Below are 21413 nucleotides of genomic sequence, written 5' to 3'. Positions count from 1 at the left end.
TTGGTTTCTACTGTGTTATTGACTTGTTAATTGTTTACTCCATGTGTAACTCTTTGTTGTCTGCTCACACTGCTATGCTTTATCTTGGCCAGGTCGCAGTTGCAAATGAGAACTTGTTCTCAACTAGCCTACCTGGTTAAATAAAGGTGAAATAAAAAATAAAAAAATAAAAAAATTATCGGTCAGCACGGCCTCCTTCTCCTCCTTAGTAAAAAATCACCATCCTGTGTGACTGGCCATTCTTCCCCCGTAGGTACGTGTGGTTGCCTAACAAGTTGGAATAGACGAGTTGTTGTAATACCCAAGTAAAGTTCCATTGCACTGCTGACAGATGACAGTCCCTAAATGAGATTTGGATGGAGGGGGTAAGGGCACCTGGGCACGTGCCCTGCGTGCCCGGTTGGTATTCGGCCGTTATTAATACAAGTTTAGATAGCTGGCTAGACTAACTTAACAGTATAACAATTGTTAGCTGACATGGCTAATTGAGTGACTGTCAGTGACTGACATAAGAAGATAAAAACTGTTGATGCACAACAACCTTTCTAAATTGCACCTTGAGTATCTTACTATTCTAACTCACAACAGTAAATTGAGACCCCGACTGAGTTCCACAAAAAGTATTATGCTCAGGTAAAACAATTTGGCAAATCTATATTTCCAAGTCATATTCTTGAAGATCAAGCGGTATTGCTTTAATTGGAATGACTAGAAATCTGACAGACTTTGGTTTTTAACGTAACGACATAGCCTATAGAAGCCTACATAACCAACCCATAAAGTAAAATGCAACATCCATTACAGGCGAGCTATGTAAACTCTAATATTGATTTGTCCTGCAATAGATGTCGTTCAATTGGTAATATTCATTTTGCCTTCTTCTAATGCCTCTTAAAGGGAAAGTCATCTAAAAGTAACTAAAAGTAATCCGATTACGTTACTGAGTTTGGGCATTAAAAAAATGATGTTACTGATGACAATTTTGGAAGGGTAACTAATTACTGTAACAGACTACAACCTACCCAACCCTGCTTACTATCTCATAACCGGCAATCAGATGTATTTATTTTTGCTTGCAGGAATGAGCTTCCATACTGATCTAACTCGGTTGGATAGGACTAAGGTTGGTTTTATATTACGACTCCTTGTATTTTATAAAATTGCGTATTGCTTATTCAGGGATTTTTTGTTCTTGAATGTAGGTCTCAAGGATTAGAATTTGATGAACACTATCACATAGGCTATAATATTTTCCTAACATGCATGTTTTTCAAATCAGATGACTGAAAATGTATACATTTCAAATTCAAATATCATAGATGACCGCCTCCCCAGGTGGCTGGTGTGGAAATATGCGCAGAGGAAATGATGTGGTCATGGTCCTCTTATTACAGTGAGTTGCAGGCTACTTCCTCCTAGGATTTGCCGTAGCCTAGCTCTGCTACATGAAATATCCGCCTAGGGGTTATTACCGTTCGTATATGGAGTGAAGAACACCAAAGCTTATGGAACTCTGGCGAAGTTACTGACCGCAATTTTGCGTTACTTTGGATTATGAACATTCGTTGTATTGTAACATAGTATCGAAGCCGAAGTAGGGCAATGTCGGCTGAAACCGGAGTCTTGCATTTAAGAAACCAAACAAATAGGCTCTTGTCGCTGAATTTTCGGGATATAGCAGAATAGCCTGACTTGTGCAGTAAGCACATTGTAGGTTACGTCTGTGCGTCCTCAAATCACTTCGTAAGTTTTACATGCAAGGTAAGTTGTTTTGGTTTGTTTATATATTTTATTAGGAATGTATGGCTACCTGTAGGCTAGAGTCCTATCCGCAGCCTATACTTTGGACTTGCGGGGACCCTAAAGAGTACAAATGTAGCCTTGTATGTAGCCCACTATCACAGTAGTTTTTTCGTTCAATAAGATAGTGAATGGCACATTCCGTCTCTCACAAGCTTTAGATCAACCAGATAAGGTTAATTTATCTATTTGAAATATTAGCCCTATTATTTAGGTCACTTTTTTCAATCTGGAGAAACAAGAAACAATACATAAAACGACTGTTGTGGAGGAAAACATTTGTGTTACTATTTACAGAAGCCTAGACAGGATCAACGTTACCACAAAAAACGAACTCAAACTCCCCTTGACTCAAGTATGTCAAGATATAGGCTAGATTTGGGTATTTGTTTGGCGGCGATTTGTGATGCTCAGGGGTTCCAGTCACTCGTAGGCTCAATTGCGTCAAATGTTCTTTTACTTTGTTAGTGTGCCTTTTGTCATGTAGACTTTGTTGGGAGCATCACTCCTTGATCGTGTGTTTCCATCAAGCCCACGCTGGGCAATAAGCACCACAATGGTCCTGTAGCCAGAGTGGGGGAAGAACTATAAATATTTAACTAGATTGGGGCACACATTGAATACTCCCTGATAGTGTGCTGTCTGTGCACACAAAGTGAACTAACTAATTACTTTTGGCCTCACTTTGGCTACATTACATAATATGAACAGTTTTTTTTTTAAATATAGCATATACTTATTAAATATTTGTTCATTACGTTTTGCACGAGTATGTTTTAAGACAAACCCTATCACAGAAATGAGGTGCAGAAAAAAATGTGATCAAATGATCATGCGGCAAAGATCTGAAAGGCAAAGTTTAGCAGACTGGTGCATATTTCATTTGAAAGGTATATGGATTTTTGTTTAACACATACAGGTCATTGGTGTCCTAATTTAGAGGTCCTGCTCTTCTCAATGAACTTCCCTCAGGTTATACACACACACACAGTCAGTCAGTTAGTTATTGGCTGTGAATGTCAATCTTAATATTAGCAGTTGTCCCTTACTCCCTTCGAATTGATGAAACAAATCATCTCCTTACATCCCATGGGCATCAGTGTCTCTCCAGTGTGCCAAGGTTAGCCTCCATGCTAAAATGAGTCAAGAGGTCATGATGATGATGTGTAAATTCTCTGCTATCTGAGTAATCGGGTTACAGCTGCGACTACTATGTGAGATCATCGTAATGTGTCGAGGCAGGTATCGCCTAGAACCTTGAAAAGAGTCTCTTTGAAGCTGATGATTGACTGCCCTACTGTTGCCATTGTCACACATGTGCACGATATGTGTATTGGCAGGTGAATTTGGTCATGGAATAGACTTCTAGACAGCTTGGAATACACAAATGAGTGGTCGGTCACTGGTCATTTCTTTGGTTGGAATCAATATTGAAGGGAATCTGTAGCTCTGACCTGTCTATGAAACAATGCTAGAAATGGTGCCTAAAACTGATAGAAATGTCTTTTGAGGAACGTTGTTAATAATAGTTTGTACCTACTAATGGAGCTGTGTGAGTGGTTGGTGAACTGGAGTGTCTCACTAAGGTTAGTTGATTCCTGGAGTCTGCTGATCGCGGTCAGATAGCGCGACGTCAGTCAGTCTGGACGGAGACAGGGCTCCCACTCTATTCAGTTGAGGTGAAAGGTCCGTCTGACTTGTTCGTGCCTGCTCACCCATAACGTCCTGATAAGCTCTCTTTCTCCAGTGTCCCTCCTGACAATGTAATCATTGTGCTTCGGGCCAATGACACTAGTGGATGTTGTGGAAATCTATTGTAGACAACTCAGAGCGTTAGCGCTCCTTTCTTCCATAAAGATGTCAAGTTAATTTCAAGTAGCGGTCAAAGCAATAGTATCTTGCGTATGTGATTCTGGATATGACCATGTTCCCTTTGACGCTCCTTCATGTTTTTTTCAAAACGTTGACTTATGGAGTATTATTATATTCATGCACCCTTCACCTACTGGGGTATTATAATGGCGTACAGCAACCAGAATTGCTCCATTCTGATGTTTTCTGATGTTTTTGTTCAAGTCCATTTCAACACCAAGTGTTCATGTTGGGTTAGTGGGTTCAACATAGTTTCTGATTCATCATACTGTAATGTCAATTGTTTTTAACAGACGGTTTCTAATTCTCTCCCATAGACACGATCAAAGTAATTATTCCCACATTACATGATATCCACTTCCATTGGAGCAGATAGGCTGGCCTTTCCTCAGCAGATCCGTTCCGCAGCTGTTCTTTCAGAGCACCACAAAGTGTATAATTTGCCCACTGAGGCCTGAACATTTCAGAAAGCAGAGGCGCGAGAGAGAGAAAGAAAGAGCGCGATGGAAAGAATAGTCCTCCGACAGCAATCATTTCTCTGTGCACAGTAATTTGGCTGTCAGAAACAGCTGGCAGTATGGGCTGAGACAATAGCAGAGCAGGGGGAGAAGAGAAGAGCTTGCCTTGCTCGGAGACAGAGCGAGGGAGCCCTGGTTGGCCTGCTGGAGGATCAGGTTACACACACGCTGTCATTAACAGCAGACTGTGCCATGCACAGAGATGCAGTGCTTCAAGTCTGAGCAGGAATCTGGGGCTGGCTCCGGCGTGGTGGTGTAAGTGCCTCCGTCTCAAACCAGCCTGGGAGTGAGAGAGAAGAGGTTGTGTGAGAGAGAGTGGAGGGACGGAGGAAGAGCGAGGGAGGCGGGACTTGGCGGAGACTCCGACGACAGACGAGCGATCTCCTATAGTCGCGCTGTGACGCCGGCGCGTTTTTGGATTCCAACCCATTTTAAACATTGTGCGTTTGAGCTACAGACTGCTGGGTTGTTGCATTGGATTCGTTTATTTCTTCTGCATCCACAAATACCAACCATTAGTTAACGGGGGCTGAGCTAGAGCTGCGTTTTGCTCTCCGACGCTTACAAGCTACAAGAGAGTCGTCAGAAGGTAGGAAGTTTTACATAGAGGATCATATGAAATCCCAGGACATAGTGCCTTAAACTACTGCAATGTGCTCGCATAGTTGCTGTCAAACTCCACACAGTTGTCAGTGACTACTTGGATATTCATTTCTCACTGAGCAAACAATTTCTGTACTTACAGCATTCTTATAAATGCATTTTTTAAATCAGGTTTTTGCTTGGTGGACCTTTTTTTTATATATTTTTTTATTGACATTTGTCAATAAAACTCACGAGTTCAACTGTTTTATTTCAAATAGTTTTGTTTTCCTCGTATCCCTGGTTGTCCTGAAAAGCAAATGGCAAAACAGTTAATTGCGGGGCTAAATATGAGGGCAGAGAAAGCCGATGAATGAAAGTAGTGAATTTGAGCTTTTTCACTGTGGGATTTCCTGAGACTAAGGTTTTAAGGACCCGTCAGCTGTGAGGTTGGCACTCTTGACCTTATGTGGTGCACACTGACATGCGAGTAAATTGTACTTTTAGTTTTCTGTCTGGATTAGAGTTGGACCTGGCAGTTGTGGGTGGGGTGGGGGGGCTGCGAAGGAACACAGCATGTGTGTGGCATTGCTTGTCCCCCCCCCCCCCCCCCCCCCCCATTTCCCACTGCTTTTTAAGACGGTGTTATTTTTAGTCAAAATCCTTGAGCCTTTAATAATCATAAGCCCTGTGCAGCCACAACATATCAGGATGAGTGCAGCCTCGTCGTCTGGGGCCTAGCTGGCTCTGCAGCCTCGGCTTGATGCTAGACAGGAAGTCAGATAGCGGCTGTGCCCCAGACAGACTTTGGTCCTACGTGTGTGTCTGCTTCCAGGATCTCCTTTGGTGGCTCTCCAGTGGGTTATTGATTTCAAGTTCTATTCTCTCTGCAAATGTGAGTGAAAGGCAAATCGAGAGGAGACTGGAGTCTGCTGTCTACGCAGACTAAAGCAGACACCGATACGCAGTGTTCCTGGCCTCTCTCTCTCTCTCTCTCTCTCTCTCTCTCTCCCTCTCCCACTACCCCGAGACTGCACTGGAGACCATCTGCAATACACATTTTATGAGCTCTTCACTCGCTTCAGAGCTCTTATCGCTCAGCTGTTAGGGGGAAAGTTATGGCTCTCTTTGGTTCTTCTGCCTTTCCCCATTCCTGGGCTTTGAAGTGGATGTAGTTTACGAGTAGAATTAAGCAATGATCAATACCCTATTTTAGCAGTGACCTCTGTTTGATCGATCCCTTGATATGTGTGATTTGTACATTCATTTGGTTTGTTGAATTATTCCCTAATTTAGACAATTTTAAGGATTCCCTTATTTAACTCAAGTCTGTTTGGAAAGTTAAAATGAGCAGTGTTAGAAATGTGGGGCATGTACAGTTTTGTGTAATGTAATAAGCTGATGGTGAAGAGATACAAAGATGCCATTTTTGGCATGACGTGTCAATGCTCAAACCATTTAGAATTGATCTGCTAGGATTTGTTTATCTGCCAGCAGATGCCCATAGATTTAGCCATTGCGCTAGTGCTAGTTTAGCAAGCCAATGCTAACTATCTCAAACTTACCTTCATACTGGACACAGAGACATAAGAAATGGTATCCGTGAGTTCTTTTGACTCTGGGGAAGTAGATAAAGGGCCTCATTGCAAAAAAATCCCAAAGTATCCCTTGAAGACTAACATTGGTGAAACTATCGCTAATATCAAACATATGTGCGTCTGTGGTGTGTTGCAGTTCTTGGACTTCCTTTCCAATTTTGTGATGCTGTTATTTGTTCTCTCTCCATGGCTTCGTAAGGAAGCTAGTTAACACCCGAGGATTGAGGCAGAACAGGAGATTTCCACACATTTAGAAATAGCCCGAAATCTGTCGCCTATTACCTCTGTTCTCAATGACATTATGTGAAACTTTTGTGTCCTCCTATGCTTCAAGATCAATGAGAGCAGATGGACTACAACGTCTTGTCGCCTGTCCTCTGTAATTGAAGGAACAATTGAATGGGAGTTGGTCCCACTCCTACGAAGAATTCTCACTCAGGAATATAAAACAAACCCAGGTCATAATGCTTCCATTGACAGGAGGGTGTGACTGTGGTGGTCCAGTAGTGCTGTTTGGGAAGCCTCAATCTGACGGGTAGACACGCAGGACTGGAGTGGGGGTGATGTGTGTGTGTGTGTGTGGCCGGAGGGGGGGGTTGCTCATCTTGTTAAGCCCACTCTCAATGGCAAAGCTCACTCTCTGACACAGGACATCAATTCAATAGAAACGTATTGGAATTCTGTGCTTGGTGAGGTCGCCTATGATTCTTCTTCTCATTGCTACCGTACATTGTGGGCTTCGAAGGCGAAACTACAGTATCTCTGGATATTTGTCCGGGAGTTCAATGTGACCAAGCGGGTCTGACGGTGGAGAAGAGGTGGAACAAGAGTCTGTGTGATACAAATCAAGGTGGTCTTGGAGAGCTGTGTCCCTGCAGCACACTGAACTTCATCAGTGGGTCATTCAGAGGGAGAGTGTTTGTGCATTCCACTTCCTGCAAACATTGCTAAAGGTCATAGAGACTGTGTTTGAATTGGCCCTGTCGAGTGTTGAGATGGTGGTCCATACAGAGAAATTTGCGGTGCCATGGTGACTGCTGCCGGTCGCAGTATACTCTGTCCATCAATATGCTGATTTCTCATCTTGAATGTCTTCATCGTGGCGCTTGAATAATTGCCCTTGATATATCTCTCTAGCACAAAGCACTTTTTTTGTCGTTTTTGTTGTTGTTCAGGAATTCACTTGATGCTTGGGGTTTTAGTACATTTTTTAGAGCTTCTGTGATTGTGCAATCGTACATTTACCATTTCTTGCTTTCAAGTCTCACCTGTACAAAGTGTCAGCGGTTGAGGCTGAAGGCGACAGGGTTATGTTTCGTTCAGATCCTTTGCTGTATTCAATGGGATCAAACCCGCAGCCATCTCCTCAATCCAATGTAATTTCAAAGTAAACAAGGTTGTTTTGGCCATGTCATTTGTCCCTGCCAACGTCTTTCATTCTACTCAGTGAGGAATGGATCATCTGAGACTAAGGAGAAACAAAATGGCCGTTCAAGTCTGACCATTTTCAGGAGGGTCTCTCTGGTCGTTGTCGAAGCCAGAGTGATGGTAAAAAAAAAAAAGTACTGCTGAAAGAGAAGACATCTTTTGTCTCAGATTACAAGGGATACACACAGGGGCATGGGTATTATATCAGAAATGACCCTTTCCTGCACTGAACCAAACCTGCTGCACTCACCTCTTACCAGGAAAGGAGTGTCAGTACTGTGAGTTTACAAGAAAAGGCCCATTTGCATTTGATGACATTCCTTACATTGTGAGAGAGTCTGCTGTTGAGTGAAGCCCTGGAGAGAAAAAGGAGAGAGCGAGACGGCGAGCCCAGGCAGGGCTACGGCAGGGTCAGAATGGGCCACTGTAGGGTCCTGGGGGCCACGGAGGGCTGCCTGTGGGCTTTTAATCTCCCATTTGATGAGGCCCCTAGCAAGGGTGGAGGAGGATTTCCATAGCTTAATGAATGTTTTCTTCCAATGAACAGATTTAGTGTGATTATGGCAACCCCCAGTTGTTAGCTGTCTTGCGTGCCGTAATTAATTAACGTAGCAGAGTTGTTTACGGCCCTGGAATTCTTTCGACTGTTTAGCTTTTACAGAGCTCTCCCTCTCTGTCTCCCTCTGTGGATTGTTCATTTTCTATTGTTTGCATTTTTTGTTATTGTAGGATGACACATTCTTGAAGTGTAATATCTCTAAATGGAAGTGCAAATGCTGCATGAATATGCAAGCCCCCCCCAAAAAATCACACAAAACCGATGATTAATCATTGGATGAGTTAAACAGCAGTGCCTGGGTAAGACAGAAGTTGTCCTTGCTCTTGATTTTAAGCACTTAAACTTAAGTGGGGCATTTCACTGCTGTTCAATTGGAAGCAAGGCTATTTTCTATGCCTTCCCATGCTCCTAGTATACTGTAATAAAAAAAACACATTCACATCTAATTTGTTTTTAGTTTTGTATATGGCATATGCAATCTGTTGTGCAGTTATGAGATACTCCTGTTTCTCATATAGCCGATAGTATTTCTATTTGCCGTACGCCACACCTATCTTTAACTCTGACTATTCTCAGCTCTCTCTCTGGAGTTTCCAGACAGGTCTAGTGAACAACCGAATAAACACTGCAAATCTATGTCTGCTTTACTTTGTTCGCGCTGATGCACTTGGCTGTTTGGCTGTGAGCAGCGATTGGTGGCATGTTTGATTCGATGTGCTGTGTGAGTCTGCTGTGTAAATGGAAGGTGAGCTCGCAGGGGGCTAGTTTGCCCCCAGCGCTGTCTGTGTCACACCCATATCTACCTCGGAGCGGGCCATCTGCGTGTTCCTGGTGTCACGCTCCTCTCTGAGTGGGATGGGGACATGTGAGGGGAGGCATGGGCCCCGGAGCAGGACAAGACTGGGTCAGCTGTGCCTTGCTCTGCCCAGCTCTCCCTGTGGATCCTCTGGGGCTATTTGTGCCATGGTAACTATGCCAGCGACAGCTCAGACACAGATTCCACCTCCTGTCTCCCAGCTCGGCAGCCTGATGACTCAGCAGCTCCTGCAGGGCTCCCAGGCCCAAGCAACACACACACACACACACACACACACACACTCTCAAACACTCACCCAATATACTGTTATACAATGCATCGCACCAATCGTTACCTAAGCATATCGCAACCGACCAAACAAACATATGATGGAGTCATGATGGTTGGGTAAAAGCGGATGAATCCAAATATCTGGTGTATGCATGTGACTCAACAGTCAACACCGAAATGTTCATCTTGATGCAAATGTAGGGTTTTGAAAAGGAGCAGGGACTTTGAATCGTTTTGAGAGAGAAGGAAGACTGCATGAAACCTGATTATTTTCTCGAGCTGCCTTGACCACAACTTGGCCACATTTTTGTTTGGTCCCACTTGGTCCTCAAAGACAACATCTCAGCAAAGCCTTTCCACTGCCAACACCCACCCCTTCCAATCCCCTGCTTATGTACTTTATAGGGCGCTCTGTATTTGATCTCCCCTCTTGTGTTTTTTTTATCCTTCCCTTGGTCGACTATTACAATGATACTAGATTCTATCCCAAGATACAGAAAATGGCGGGGGGGGGGGGGGAGCAGCACACCCCTGTCAGGATGCCGGCCCTGTTAACTCATTGCAACTAAGAGACTGCCAGAGATTTCAATATGCAGGGACAGAGGGAGCACAAGCACACAACTCTCAAAAATGTACTGCTCTTTCTGTTTTGCTCAATGTGTTCTGCAGATGTTGCTGGTCTCGTTTGTCTCCAACTTGCGGTCTAATATCAGGAGGAGCACATCTTAATCCCTCAGCCAAACTACTGCATCAGATCTGTCTGCCTTGCCGAACCCAACTTGTTAATCTATCACCTGGCATTGGTGCAAGCTCAAGATGGCGGTAGGGTTTTTGCCTTTGATATGGTTCAAAAGCTAGGCTATCCTCTCAAATTGGGTTGCGTTCTTGTCTTTGTGCTGAGGCATTCTGCAGACGGTGACATTTTTTGTAAAAGATACCAAATGAAACACCCCATTTTTAGTTAAAGGCTAGAGGCAGATTAAGTGGAAGTGGCTGAGATGCATCGGGCAGATAATTGAGGTGATATATTAAGTGCCTGGAGGGACACATCCTGAATCACGGTGTTGGGGAGATCTGTGTTATTTTATGCCATCCCTGTCTGCTTATACACCCGTGGTGTTTGTTGCAAAAATCTGGTAGTTACCCAAAATCGGGGGGGAACACCATAGTGCCCACGAAGCTCATCACTAAGCTAAGGACTCTGGGACTAAACACCTCCCAACAACCTCTTCCTCAATGTGAGCAAGACTAAGGAGCTGATCGTGGACTATAGGAAAAGGCGGGCCGAACAGGCCCCCATTAACATCGACGGGGCTGTAGTGGAGCGGGTCGAGTGTTTCAAGTTCCTCGGTGTCCACATCAACGACCTATCATGGTCCAAACATACCAAGACAGTTGTGAAGAGGGCACGACAAAACCTTTTCCACCTCAGGAGACTGAAAAGATTTGGCATGTGTCTCCAGATCATCAAAAGGTTCTACATCTGCACCATCGAGATCATCCTGACCGGCTGCATCACCGCCTGGTATGGCAACTGCTTGGCATCTGACCGTAAGGCACTACAGAGGGTAGTGCGAACGGCCCAGTACATCACTGGGGCCGAGATTCCTGCCATCCAGGACCTGTATAATAGGTGGTGTCAGAGGAAAGCCCATAAAATTGTCAGACTACAGTCACCCAATAGACCTTTCTCTGCTACCGAACGGCAAGCGGTACCGGATCGCCAAGACTAGGACCAAGAGTCTCCTCAACAGGTTCCACCCCCAAGCCATAAGACTGCTGAACAAATAATAAAATCGCCAATGGCGATTTCCCACATCCCTTTTGTACACTGTTTATCTATGCATAGTCACTTCACCCCCACCTACATATACAAATGACCTCAAATAACCTGTACCCCCGCAACCTGACTCTGTACCGGCGCCCCCTGTATATAACCTCATTATTGTTCTTATTGTCTTACTTTTTTATTTTAGTCTACATGGTCAATATTTTCTTAACTACTCTTGAACTGCACTGTTGGTTAAGGGCTTGTAAATAGGCATTTCACGGTAAAGTCTACACCTGTTCTATTCTGTGAATGTGACAAAGTTTGATTTGAAGAAGGTGGATATCTAGATTCTTCCAACCTGGATTTTGGGACTCCCCCCATTGTCCTCCCTTAAGGCCGATACAAGCTTAATTCAATTGATCTATGTGAGTGTGGGTAGAGTCTGATTTTTGGAGCACCCTTTGGCAGCATGATAACCTCGCTGGTCCGTGCTGCCTAGATTCCCATTCACAAGGGGGCGACAGCTGCCTTTTTTGTTTGTCATCTTTGTGGTGAAAGCAAGCAAAAGTCATCTGCCCTTGCTATATGCTGCTAGTAGTAGCTAGCTTTAGTTTGATTAAAAATGTAGCAAACTAGCTAGCCTTTTTAGCTTCCCATGTCTCCATGTGAATAATCTGATGTATAGTTGCGTAAAATATGCCCTGGCAAATATGTGTATACTTACAACATTATCCCAATTTTGGTATGCTACTTCAATGTATTCATTCCCATATCAGCTAAAAATAGAATATCATTTTTAGTCATGGAGGAGAAGAAAAAAAGAAGCACGACTACAGCTGTTTTTACAAAATAAACTAAACAAAATACCTTGTTGGAGGATTCTAATGTTGTCTGGATTATATTTGGTTATCAGTGCAAAATGGGATGCTTATTCAATGCCAAGCTAAATCAAGACCGCAATCTTGAAGTGATTTTTGAAGTTGATTAGCTTCCCACATCTCCGTGTGAAATGATCAGATTTATAACTGGATAAATATTATACTTGCCGGTGTAACCTAGAACATTATCACAAATTTGAATGAGGCTTGAATGTATTCACTCACATACAGTGGGGCAAAAAAGTATTTAGTCAGCCACCAATTGTGCAAGTTATCCCACTTAAAAATATGAGAGAGGCCTGTAATTTTCATCATAGGTACACTTCAACTATGACAGACACATTTAGGGGGGAAAATCCAGAAAATCACATTGTAGGATTTTTAATGAATTTCTTTGCAGATTATGGTGGAAAATAAGTATTTGGTCACCTACGAACAAGCAAGATTTCTGGCAATCTCCCCCGATCTGGGGCTCCACGCAAGATCTCACCCCGTGGGGTCAAAATGATCACATGAACGGTGAGCAAAAATCCCAGAACCACACGGGGGGACCTAGTGAATGACCTGCAGAGAGCTGGGACCAAAGTAACAAAGCCTACCATCAGTAACACACTACGCCGCCAGGGACTCAAATCCTGCAGTGCCAGACGCGTCCCCCTGCTTAAGCCAGTACATGTCCAGGCCCGGCTGAAGTTTGCTAGAGAGCATTTGGATGATCCAGAAGAAGATTGGGAGAATGTCATATGGTCAGATGAAACCAAAATAGAACTTTTTGGTAAAAACTCAACTCGTCGTGTTTGGAGGACAAAGAATGCTGAGTTGCATCCAAAGAACACCATACCCACTGTGAAGCATGGGGGTGGAAACATCATGCTTTGGGCTGTTTTTCTGCAAAGGGAACAGGACGACTGATCTGTGTAAAGGAAAGAATGAATGGGGCCATGTATCGTGAGATTTTGAGTGAAAACCTCCTTCCATCAGCAAGGGCATTGAAGATGAAACGTGGCTGGGTCTTTCAACATGACAATGAACCCAAACACACCGCCCGGGCAACGAAGGAGTGGCTTCGTAAGAAGCATTTCAAGGTCCTGGAGTGGCCTAGCCAGTCTCCAGATCTCAACCCCATACATCTTTGGAGGGAGTTGAAAGTCCGTGTTGCCCAGCAACAGCCTCAAAACATCACTGCTCTAGAGGAGATCTGCATGGAAGAATGGGCCAAAATACCAGCAACAGTGTGTGAAAACCTTGTGAAGACTTACAGCAAACGTTTGACCTCTGTCATTGCCAACAAAGGGTATATAACAAAGTATTGAGAAACTTTTGTTATTGACCAAATACATATTTTCCACCATAATTTGTAAATTAATTAAAAATCCTACAATGTGATTTTCTGGATTTTCTTTTCTCATTTTGTCTGTCATAGTTGAAGTGTACATATGATGAAAATTACAGGCCTCATCTTTTTAAGTGGGAGAACTTGCACAATTGGTGGCTGACTAAATACTTTTTTGCACCACTGTATCAGCAAAAAAGGTCATGTTTTTTGCATAGGGGAAAAAGCACATGGCTCGCTTTTTTAAATATAATTTTTTAACCAAAATAGCCTGGAATCACTAGTTATTACTTCTAAACAAAATACTTTTTGGGGGGGGGGGGGGGGGGGGGGTTAATAAAGATACATTATCATTTGGTTTATTGTCGCTGAGATAATATTTGGTTGTCAATGCAAAATAGACTACTTTGATGCATTCGGAAATTATTCAGACCCCTTGACTTTTCCCACATTTTGTTACAGCCTTATTCTAAAATGGATTAAATAGTGCCCCCCTCCCTCAATCTCCACACAATACCCCATGATGACAAAGCAAAAACAGATTTTTTTTGGGGGTCAACATTTTTGCAGTATGATGCTGCCACCACCATGCTTCACCGTCGGGATGGTGCCAGGTTTTTTCCAGAGCGTCACATCGTGGTGGTTTCAATCTTCTTCAATTTAAGAATGATCCATCCTGGTCTTGGGGACCTTCAATGCTCCAGAAATGTTTTGGTACCCTTCCCCAGATCTGTGCCTCAACACAATCATGTCTCGGAGCTCTACGGACAATTCATTCGACCTCATGGCTTGGTTTTTGCTCTGACATGCACTGTCATCTGTGGGACCTTTATATAGACAGGTGTGTGCCTTTCCAAATTCTGTCCAATCAACTGAAATATACCACAGGTGGAATCCAAGTTGTATAAACATCTCAAGGATGATCAATGGAAACAGGATGCACCTGAGCTGAATTTCGAGTCTCATTAGCAAAAGGTCTGAATATTTGTGAATAAGGTATTTTTTTTATACATTTGCATAAATGTCAACCTGTTTTCTCTTTGTCATTATGGAGTATTGTGTGTGGATAAATAAAAGGTCATCTATTTTAGAATAAGGCTGTAACGTAACAAGATGTGGAAAAAGCCAAGGGGTCTAAATACTTTCCGAAGGCACTGTAGATCAGACCAAGGAAACCCGCTTCATTGCCTACACAACACTGCACCCACGGCTGCGCAAGGAATGATTAAGGCACATTAACATTTTCATGTGGCACGGAAGTATGTAGGATTTTCGGAGAGTAGTACAAGGAGCTGCCCCTTTTAGTGACAAAACGGCATTGCATCACTGCACTGCAAATTATGCTTTTCCATTGGGTGTATATACTGTATATACTCCTTTACCTGTCTGTACCCTGTGATAATTTTTGTGTGGCACACTTCACCTGTCCCCCTCCCTTTCCTCCTCAGTGCCCTCCCCTACTTGGTTGTCACTAGTTAACACAGCCACAAAGTCTTACGGCTGAAGCCCGACCATTTATACCACTTTTCCTCTTAATCTGATTTCAAACCTAATCTTAACCTTAACCACATTGCTAACCTCATGCCTAACCCTAACCTTACATTTTTGTAGCCAATTTGGACTTTGTGGCTGCATTATCCCCCGGTCCCTCTGCCCTCTCGTTGCCCCCTGGCCATACTTGTGTGTCCCCTGGGTTCCCCCCCCCTCTGTCCTCTTACCCCCACGCTGCTCTGCACAGAGCCCATGATTATCTTTCAGTGGCAGCCTCTGTTTTGTGCTCTGATTTTAAAAAGGAGCAACATGTGGTCTGTGTGTGAGCCGGGCCATACAGACGCCGTTGGGGTAATGCTAACATTGCGTGCTTAATCATTTATGTCTGGGAGCCGGCACAAAGGCTTTGGGGGAAACACTGGGGTATTTATCAGCAGGCAGACACAAACACTGCCAAGATAACGGTCTGCCCTGGCTTAGTATGTCATGAACACGCTGCATGGGGAATAGGTGGCGGAATTGTAGGGAGTATTTTGGCCAACGGCAACAATCTTCAAGTCTTATCAATGTGGATTTGGTACAGGAATAGTTTGGAAAACATGCGTCCTCTTTATTGGGTGTGGAGGTGTTGCTATGGAGTGCGGTGGGCTCTGTTTGAATCAGTCTGACAGGTCACAGCCGAAGTCAATCGGACGTAAATGTACATTTTTATGTTGCTGTGCCTAAAGATACATGCAATATTGAATGGTTAGAGGCAGCCTCTTCATTTGGAATGTTTCTATTTGGGCTCCCTGCTGTGATCATCTCGTCCTCCTCCTCGTTCTCCTCCTGCGTCTGTCTGCTCCACTCGCTGCCAAGTAGGCTGTCTCTCTCTCCCAGTACAGCTCATCCAATAGGAGAGCACTAGTCGCCCAATTGCTTGCCACTCAATGCCTTGTTGCCAGGACAACAGGAAGGCATGAGACCCACTTTACTTGAGCATTTTAAACTTGGTGTTGACTCTTTACTGAAAACAAGGAAAGGTCTTTTTTTTTTTTTCTCTCAGTAAAATTCCCCTCTGTCATGGTGCTCCTTTAGAATGAAATCCTTTACTTTCATCTCTTTCTTTCATTTTATCCTGTCACACCATTGGCGTGAATTCATTTTAGTGGACATAACAAAGGCATTTATACAGAAGCTGCTTGTCAATTTATCTGTGTGATGCAAATAAATGTGTTTTTGTCTTGTCAGGGAATCTTCTGAGTACATGGATTGTAAGCTATCCGGCAGGTCCACGTTTAGCGAACACACTATTCCAATGGAACTTCTACCCTGTCTTCCAGGTCTACAATGTTAGACGGCGACATGTTTTTCCTGGTCCTCATACTTCTGGTTTTACCCTCCTCCAGCGTGAAAGGTGAGTTAATAAAAAATGTCTGTCAAGGGCATGATTTGGCTCTCATTCTGTCCCTGTGCCGCTCTCCCTCTCCCCACGCTGTCTTGCAGCATTTTTTAACAACTGCAGTGACAGGCTCTCAGACTGAGCTCTGGGAGAACTGAGGATTTCACACTGTCACTGTCTGGCTGGCTGGGGATACTTATTATTCTGCATCATCTACTTTAGTGTAGCAGCTAAATGATAAAACTATCAAATCAAAGAGAGAAGAAAATGAGGAAGGTTGAATATACCAAAGCTCCTGCACTAAGATGACCACAATATGACCATGATATTCACAATGCCGAGCAGCCACACAGTATACTGTATGCCATTATCGATGGTTAAATGTGTTTTTCCTTTTTGGCTCTGTCCCATGTCTGACTGGGTTTCCTGTGCAGATGAGGGAAGCGTGAGCGACTACGAGTGTGCGTGCGATGGGCCGTCATGCGACGGAGGAGACCGGTGTTTTGGTCAGCAGTGCTTCTCGGCCCTCTCCGTCCAGAACGCCATTTCCGTCCAGCAGAAGGGATGCATTGTGGGCCGGAGCGAGGAGTCCATAAGTTGCGAAAGCCCCCCATCCCATAACCCGACGGTGGAGTGCTGCCATGGCGACCTTTGCAACATGAATGTCACAGTGGCAACACCAGCGAGAGGTGACACATTTATTCTCACGGGATTCATCACGCTCATGCTTTTATCCCGCCCTCAACATAGGCTTAGCACTAGCAATGTGCTGACTCACAAACATTTCTACTACTGATACCGACCTACCTAAGCAGCACATCACCACTTTGCACATAGATCTAGCTAATGACACATTTTACATTGTGTGTTCATTTGTGTGAAGGCCATTTGGGGGCATAAGTGAATAAACAACAAAACTACCAGAAAATGTGTTATATTCTCTTCAATGATTGAGAATTACAAGCGTTCGTTGATTTCTCCGATCTCTTTTATTTTTTTATATTTTTTTTAACAGATGAGGAAGTGAAGCCTGCCTTGCAAGGCATTGAGTGTGTGTGTGAGGGGCGGTCGTGTGATGGCGGAGAGCGCTGTACGGGCCAGCAGTGTTTCTCCTCTGTCAAGATCAGTGACGGGTTTGTGGTTCACCAGAAGGGCTGCCTTCGGGATGACGACCAGGGGAGAGCCACCTGCGCCACCCCTCCTTCTCCCAGCCACATAGTCAAGTGTTGCCAGGGGCACCTGTGTAACCTGAACATCACTGTGGAAGCACCAGCGAAAGGTAACCTACCACCCTGTTTTCACTGAAATCATTACTATGTATTAGAATTTTTTTAGTATCTTGGCCTCACCGACGCTTTCTCACTTTGTTTCATAATTCATTTAGATTTAATTAGTGGTACAAATATGCATTAAAGCAGCAATCAGCAGTTGAAACAATAACAGAGTACTCCCTGCCCCTTATCCCGGGTAAAAAGCTGTGGGATGGGGCACGAGAAATGTTACCACTCTCAAATTCACGAACAGCACTATAGGATGCAAGGACTGACCATCCATGGTATAATCATTATTATATTTTTGGAGGTGATAGTGTTTCTTTACATTTATTTGGTTTACACACAGGAAAGCTAATGTTTATATGGGGAATTACTTGTTCCTGGGTGAAGCTTGCCCTAAGTACAGATCTAGTATCCGCTTCCCCCATTCTTAACCATTAGTGGGGAAAATTCTAAACTGACCTAAGATCAGCGTCTAGGGGCAACTTCACCCTACTGTCTTCCTGTTACCTGTATAGAGGATAAAGTGAAGTCTGCCGGCGAGCACGAGTGTGTGTGCGAGGGGCGCTCGTGTGCCACCGGGCGGCGCTGTGTAGGCCAGCACTGCTTCTCCAGTCTGACGGTCAGCGACGGAGCCCTGGTCTCCCAGAAGGGCTGCTTCAAGGTGTACGAGCAGAGCAGGATGACCTGCAAGACGCCGCCCTCCCGCGACCAGATCGTGGAGTGCTGCCAGGGCCACCTGTGTAACATGAATATCACCGTGGAGCTGCCTGTCATGGGTAAATAAATGCACTTGCGTCCCAAATGGAACCATATTCCCTGAGTAGTGCACTATATAGGGAATAGGGTGCCATTTGGGATCCGCACTCAATGGCTCACATTAATTTATATGCATCCCTATTCTAATGAGAGGTCTGCGTGATGCACATTTGCATTCAAACCAAGGTTATTCATGCCAGGAAAATGAAAACATTTCTGTGCCATATGCTCTCGGTGATCTGCTGTCTCTAATGGATTCACTGACACGGTTCACAGGCAGGTGCTCAATTGATAAACCAATGGTGACGAGGCGCTGTGATTTTCTTTGGGATATACTTTTTTTACCCATTCATTCATGATGCTCTACCAGTTTAGCCTTATTGTCAGGCCAAGTGCAAACAGGACTCTAGGAATCCTCTTTTCCAATTAGGACTGTCTGTAACCGTCTATAAGGGTTAGTTCTGCCTGCGTTTAAGGTCCGAGGGAGGCTCATTCCATCCACTTGGCCATTCTCCAGCGAGGGCACCACGCCAGGGTGTGTGAAATTGTCTGCCATAGCCGTTTGCTGCACGGCCATCTATTGGTTTGCTTTTCAGGGTCGGTGATGGCTGTTACACCCGGAGCACCTCTACAGCAGAGGAGGGGAGAGTCTTGAGAGAAGAGACGGACGTTTGAATATTGTTTAGTCACGGTCTACTTCCTCCTCTGTCCTCTCTGAGATTGTCAGCGTGGTTTGACACAGAGCTCTGGGGCAAAGCAGAACAGAGGACACTGAGATGCGTCCCAATTGGCACCCTATTCCCTACGGCAGTGGTTACCACATCCTGTCCACAAGTACACCCAACAGTATACATTTTATCCCCAGACAAACACACCACATTCAACTCAAGGGCTTGATGATTAGTTGACAAGTTGAGTCAGCTGTGCTTGCCTGGGGGCTACAATAAAAATGTGTACTTTTAGGGGGGTTGGGAAAAACTGCCCTACGTGGTGCACTCCTTTGGACCAGGACCCAAAGGTTAGTTTACTAGGGAATAGGGTGCCATATGAGACACAGACTAAATACCATGTATAGCTGTGGTCACCCAACTCTGTTCTATGAACCTCAATGACTACTCTCCCATCCCCAGTAAAAAGAGTGTGTGTGTGTATCCACGTTAGATATTTCAGCAAAAAAAAGAAACTTCCCCTTTTCAGGACCCTGTCTTTCAAAGACAGATCATTCATTGTTAAGGGTTTTAACACTGTTTCCCATACATGTTCAATGAACCATTAACAATTAATGAACATGCACCTGTGGAACGGTCATTAAGACACTAACAGCTTACAGACAGTAGGAACTGTCCACGTTTGACTTTTTGTCAGCAACAAGAGTAGGTCTAATGAACAGCAAAAGCACTCGCCTATGTCAATGTCCTTGCCCCCATAATACCAAAGTTGACTTATTCTGTGCGAGAAATAAATATTCCGAACATAGTCTGGGACAGTTGTGGAATGCGATAGATCCCAAATTAATACAAAATAAGTTTTACGCGATGAGGCGGACGCAACGTTTAGCTTAACATTTTCATAAACTGTGTAACGTACACGCTGGGAGTCGGAAAGCAAGTGCAGGTGGTGAGTTTAATGAACATCGAACAATACAACAAACACGAGCCATGCTGGTTAAGTGTGCCTTGAATTTGAAATAAATCACTGACAGTATCACCAGCAAAGCACCATCACACCACCACCTCCATGCTTCACAGTGGGAACCACACATGCAGAGATTATCTGTTCACCTACTATGCCTCTCACAAAGACACAGCGGTTGAAACCAAATGTCTCAAATTTGGACTCATCAGACCAAAGGACAGATTTCCACCAAATGTCTGTCTGCTCGTATTTCTTGGCCCAAACGAGACTCTTCATCTTACTGGTGTCCGTTAGTAGTGGTTTCTTTGCAGCAATTTGACCATGAAGGCCTGATTTTACGCAGTCTCCTCTGAACAGTTGATATTGAGATGTCTGTTACTTGAACTCTGAAGAATTTATTTGGGCTGCAATGTTTGAGGCTGGTAATTCTATTGAACTTATCCTCTGCAGCAGAGGTAACTCTGGGTCTTCCTTTCCTGTGACGTTCCTTATGAGAACTAGTTTAATCACAGCGCTTAAATGGTTTTTGCGTCTGCACTTGAAGAATCTTTCAAAGTTCTTGAAATTTTCCAGATTGACTGAACTTCATGTCTTAAAGTGATGGACTGTCGTTTCTCTTTGCTTATTTGAGCTGTTCTTGCCATAATATGGACTTGGTCTTTTACCAAATAGGGTTATCTTCTGTATACCACCCCTACCTTGTCACAATGCAACTGATTGGCTCAAGCACATTAAGAACAAAAGAAATTCCACAAATTTAACAAGGCACGCCTGTTAATTGAAATGCATTCCAGGTGACTACCTCATGAAGCTGGCTGAAAGAATGCTAATAGTGTGCAAAGTTGTCATCAAGGCAAAGGGTGGCTACTTTGAAGAATCTCAAATGTAAAATGTATTTTAACACTTTTGTTTACTACATGATTCCATCTGTGTTATTTCATAGTTTTGATTTCTTCACTATTATTCTACAATGTAGAAAATAGTACAAATAAAGAGAAACCCAGGAATGAGCAGCTGTGTCCAAATTTTTTACTGTATGTACCTAGATGTTCAAATGAACTTAAACCCCTTTCTTCTCCTCGTAGCAGGCGACCTTCCCAACTACAGCTTGACTACACTGGCCATCGTCATCGTGGCTCCGATCATCGTGCTCATCGTCCTCTCAGGCATCGCCATCCTGGTGTTCAGACGGATCCACCAGAACCAGATGGAGAGGCTGACGGCCCGGGAGGCGGAGTACGGCACCATAGACGGACTCATAGCCTCCAACGTGGGGGATAGCACACTGGCGGTGAGTAGGACATGATCATACTGCACCATACCAGGGCCCATGTTATCAGAATTTCAGAGTAGGAGAGCTTTACAAGGATCAGGTCCTGCCTGTCCATAATGTAATTTCATTATGATCTAAAAGTTAACTGATCCTCGATCAGCACTCTACTCTGAG

The 21413-nt window shown here is 44.1% G+C and overlaps 1 protein-coding gene across 4 annotated transcripts in view; it reads left to right on the top strand.

The window, feature by feature from the left end:
- The first annotated feature begins 1360 nt into the window (after nt 1-1360).
- Nucleotides 1361-21413, top strand: part of LOC109865973 (activin receptor type-1) — a 32169-nt gene continuing 12116 nt past the window's right edge. The window contains exons 1-6 of one of the 4 annotated variants that reach the window (XM_020454500.2): nt 1361-1761; nt 16240-16313; nt 16733-16987; nt 17314-17577; nt 18091-18351; nt 21052-21257. In XM_020454500.2, the coding sequence (XP_020310089.1) occupies nt 16247-16313; nt 16733-16987; nt 17314-17577; nt 18091-18351; nt 21052-21257 (1053 nt within the window). In that variant the 5' untranslated portion in view covers nt 1361-1761; nt 16240-16246. Of the gene's footprint in view, nt 1762-4191; nt 4780-16147; nt 16314-16732; nt 16988-17313; nt 17578-18090; nt 18352-21051; nt 21258-21413 lie in introns of those variants that run through there. The other 3 variants (XM_020454492.2, XM_020454517.2, XM_020454509.2) reach the window with 3 other exon arrangements.

Source organism: Oncorhynchus kisutch, linkage group LG2 (assembly GCF_002021735.2).
Source record: "Oncorhynchus kisutch isolate 150728-3 linkage group LG2, Okis_V2, whole genome shotgun sequence".
NCBI lineage: Eukaryota > Metazoa > Chordata > Actinopteri > Salmoniformes > Salmonidae > Oncorhynchus > Oncorhynchus kisutch.
This window is presented reverse-complemented; position numbering and strand designations above follow the sequence as displayed.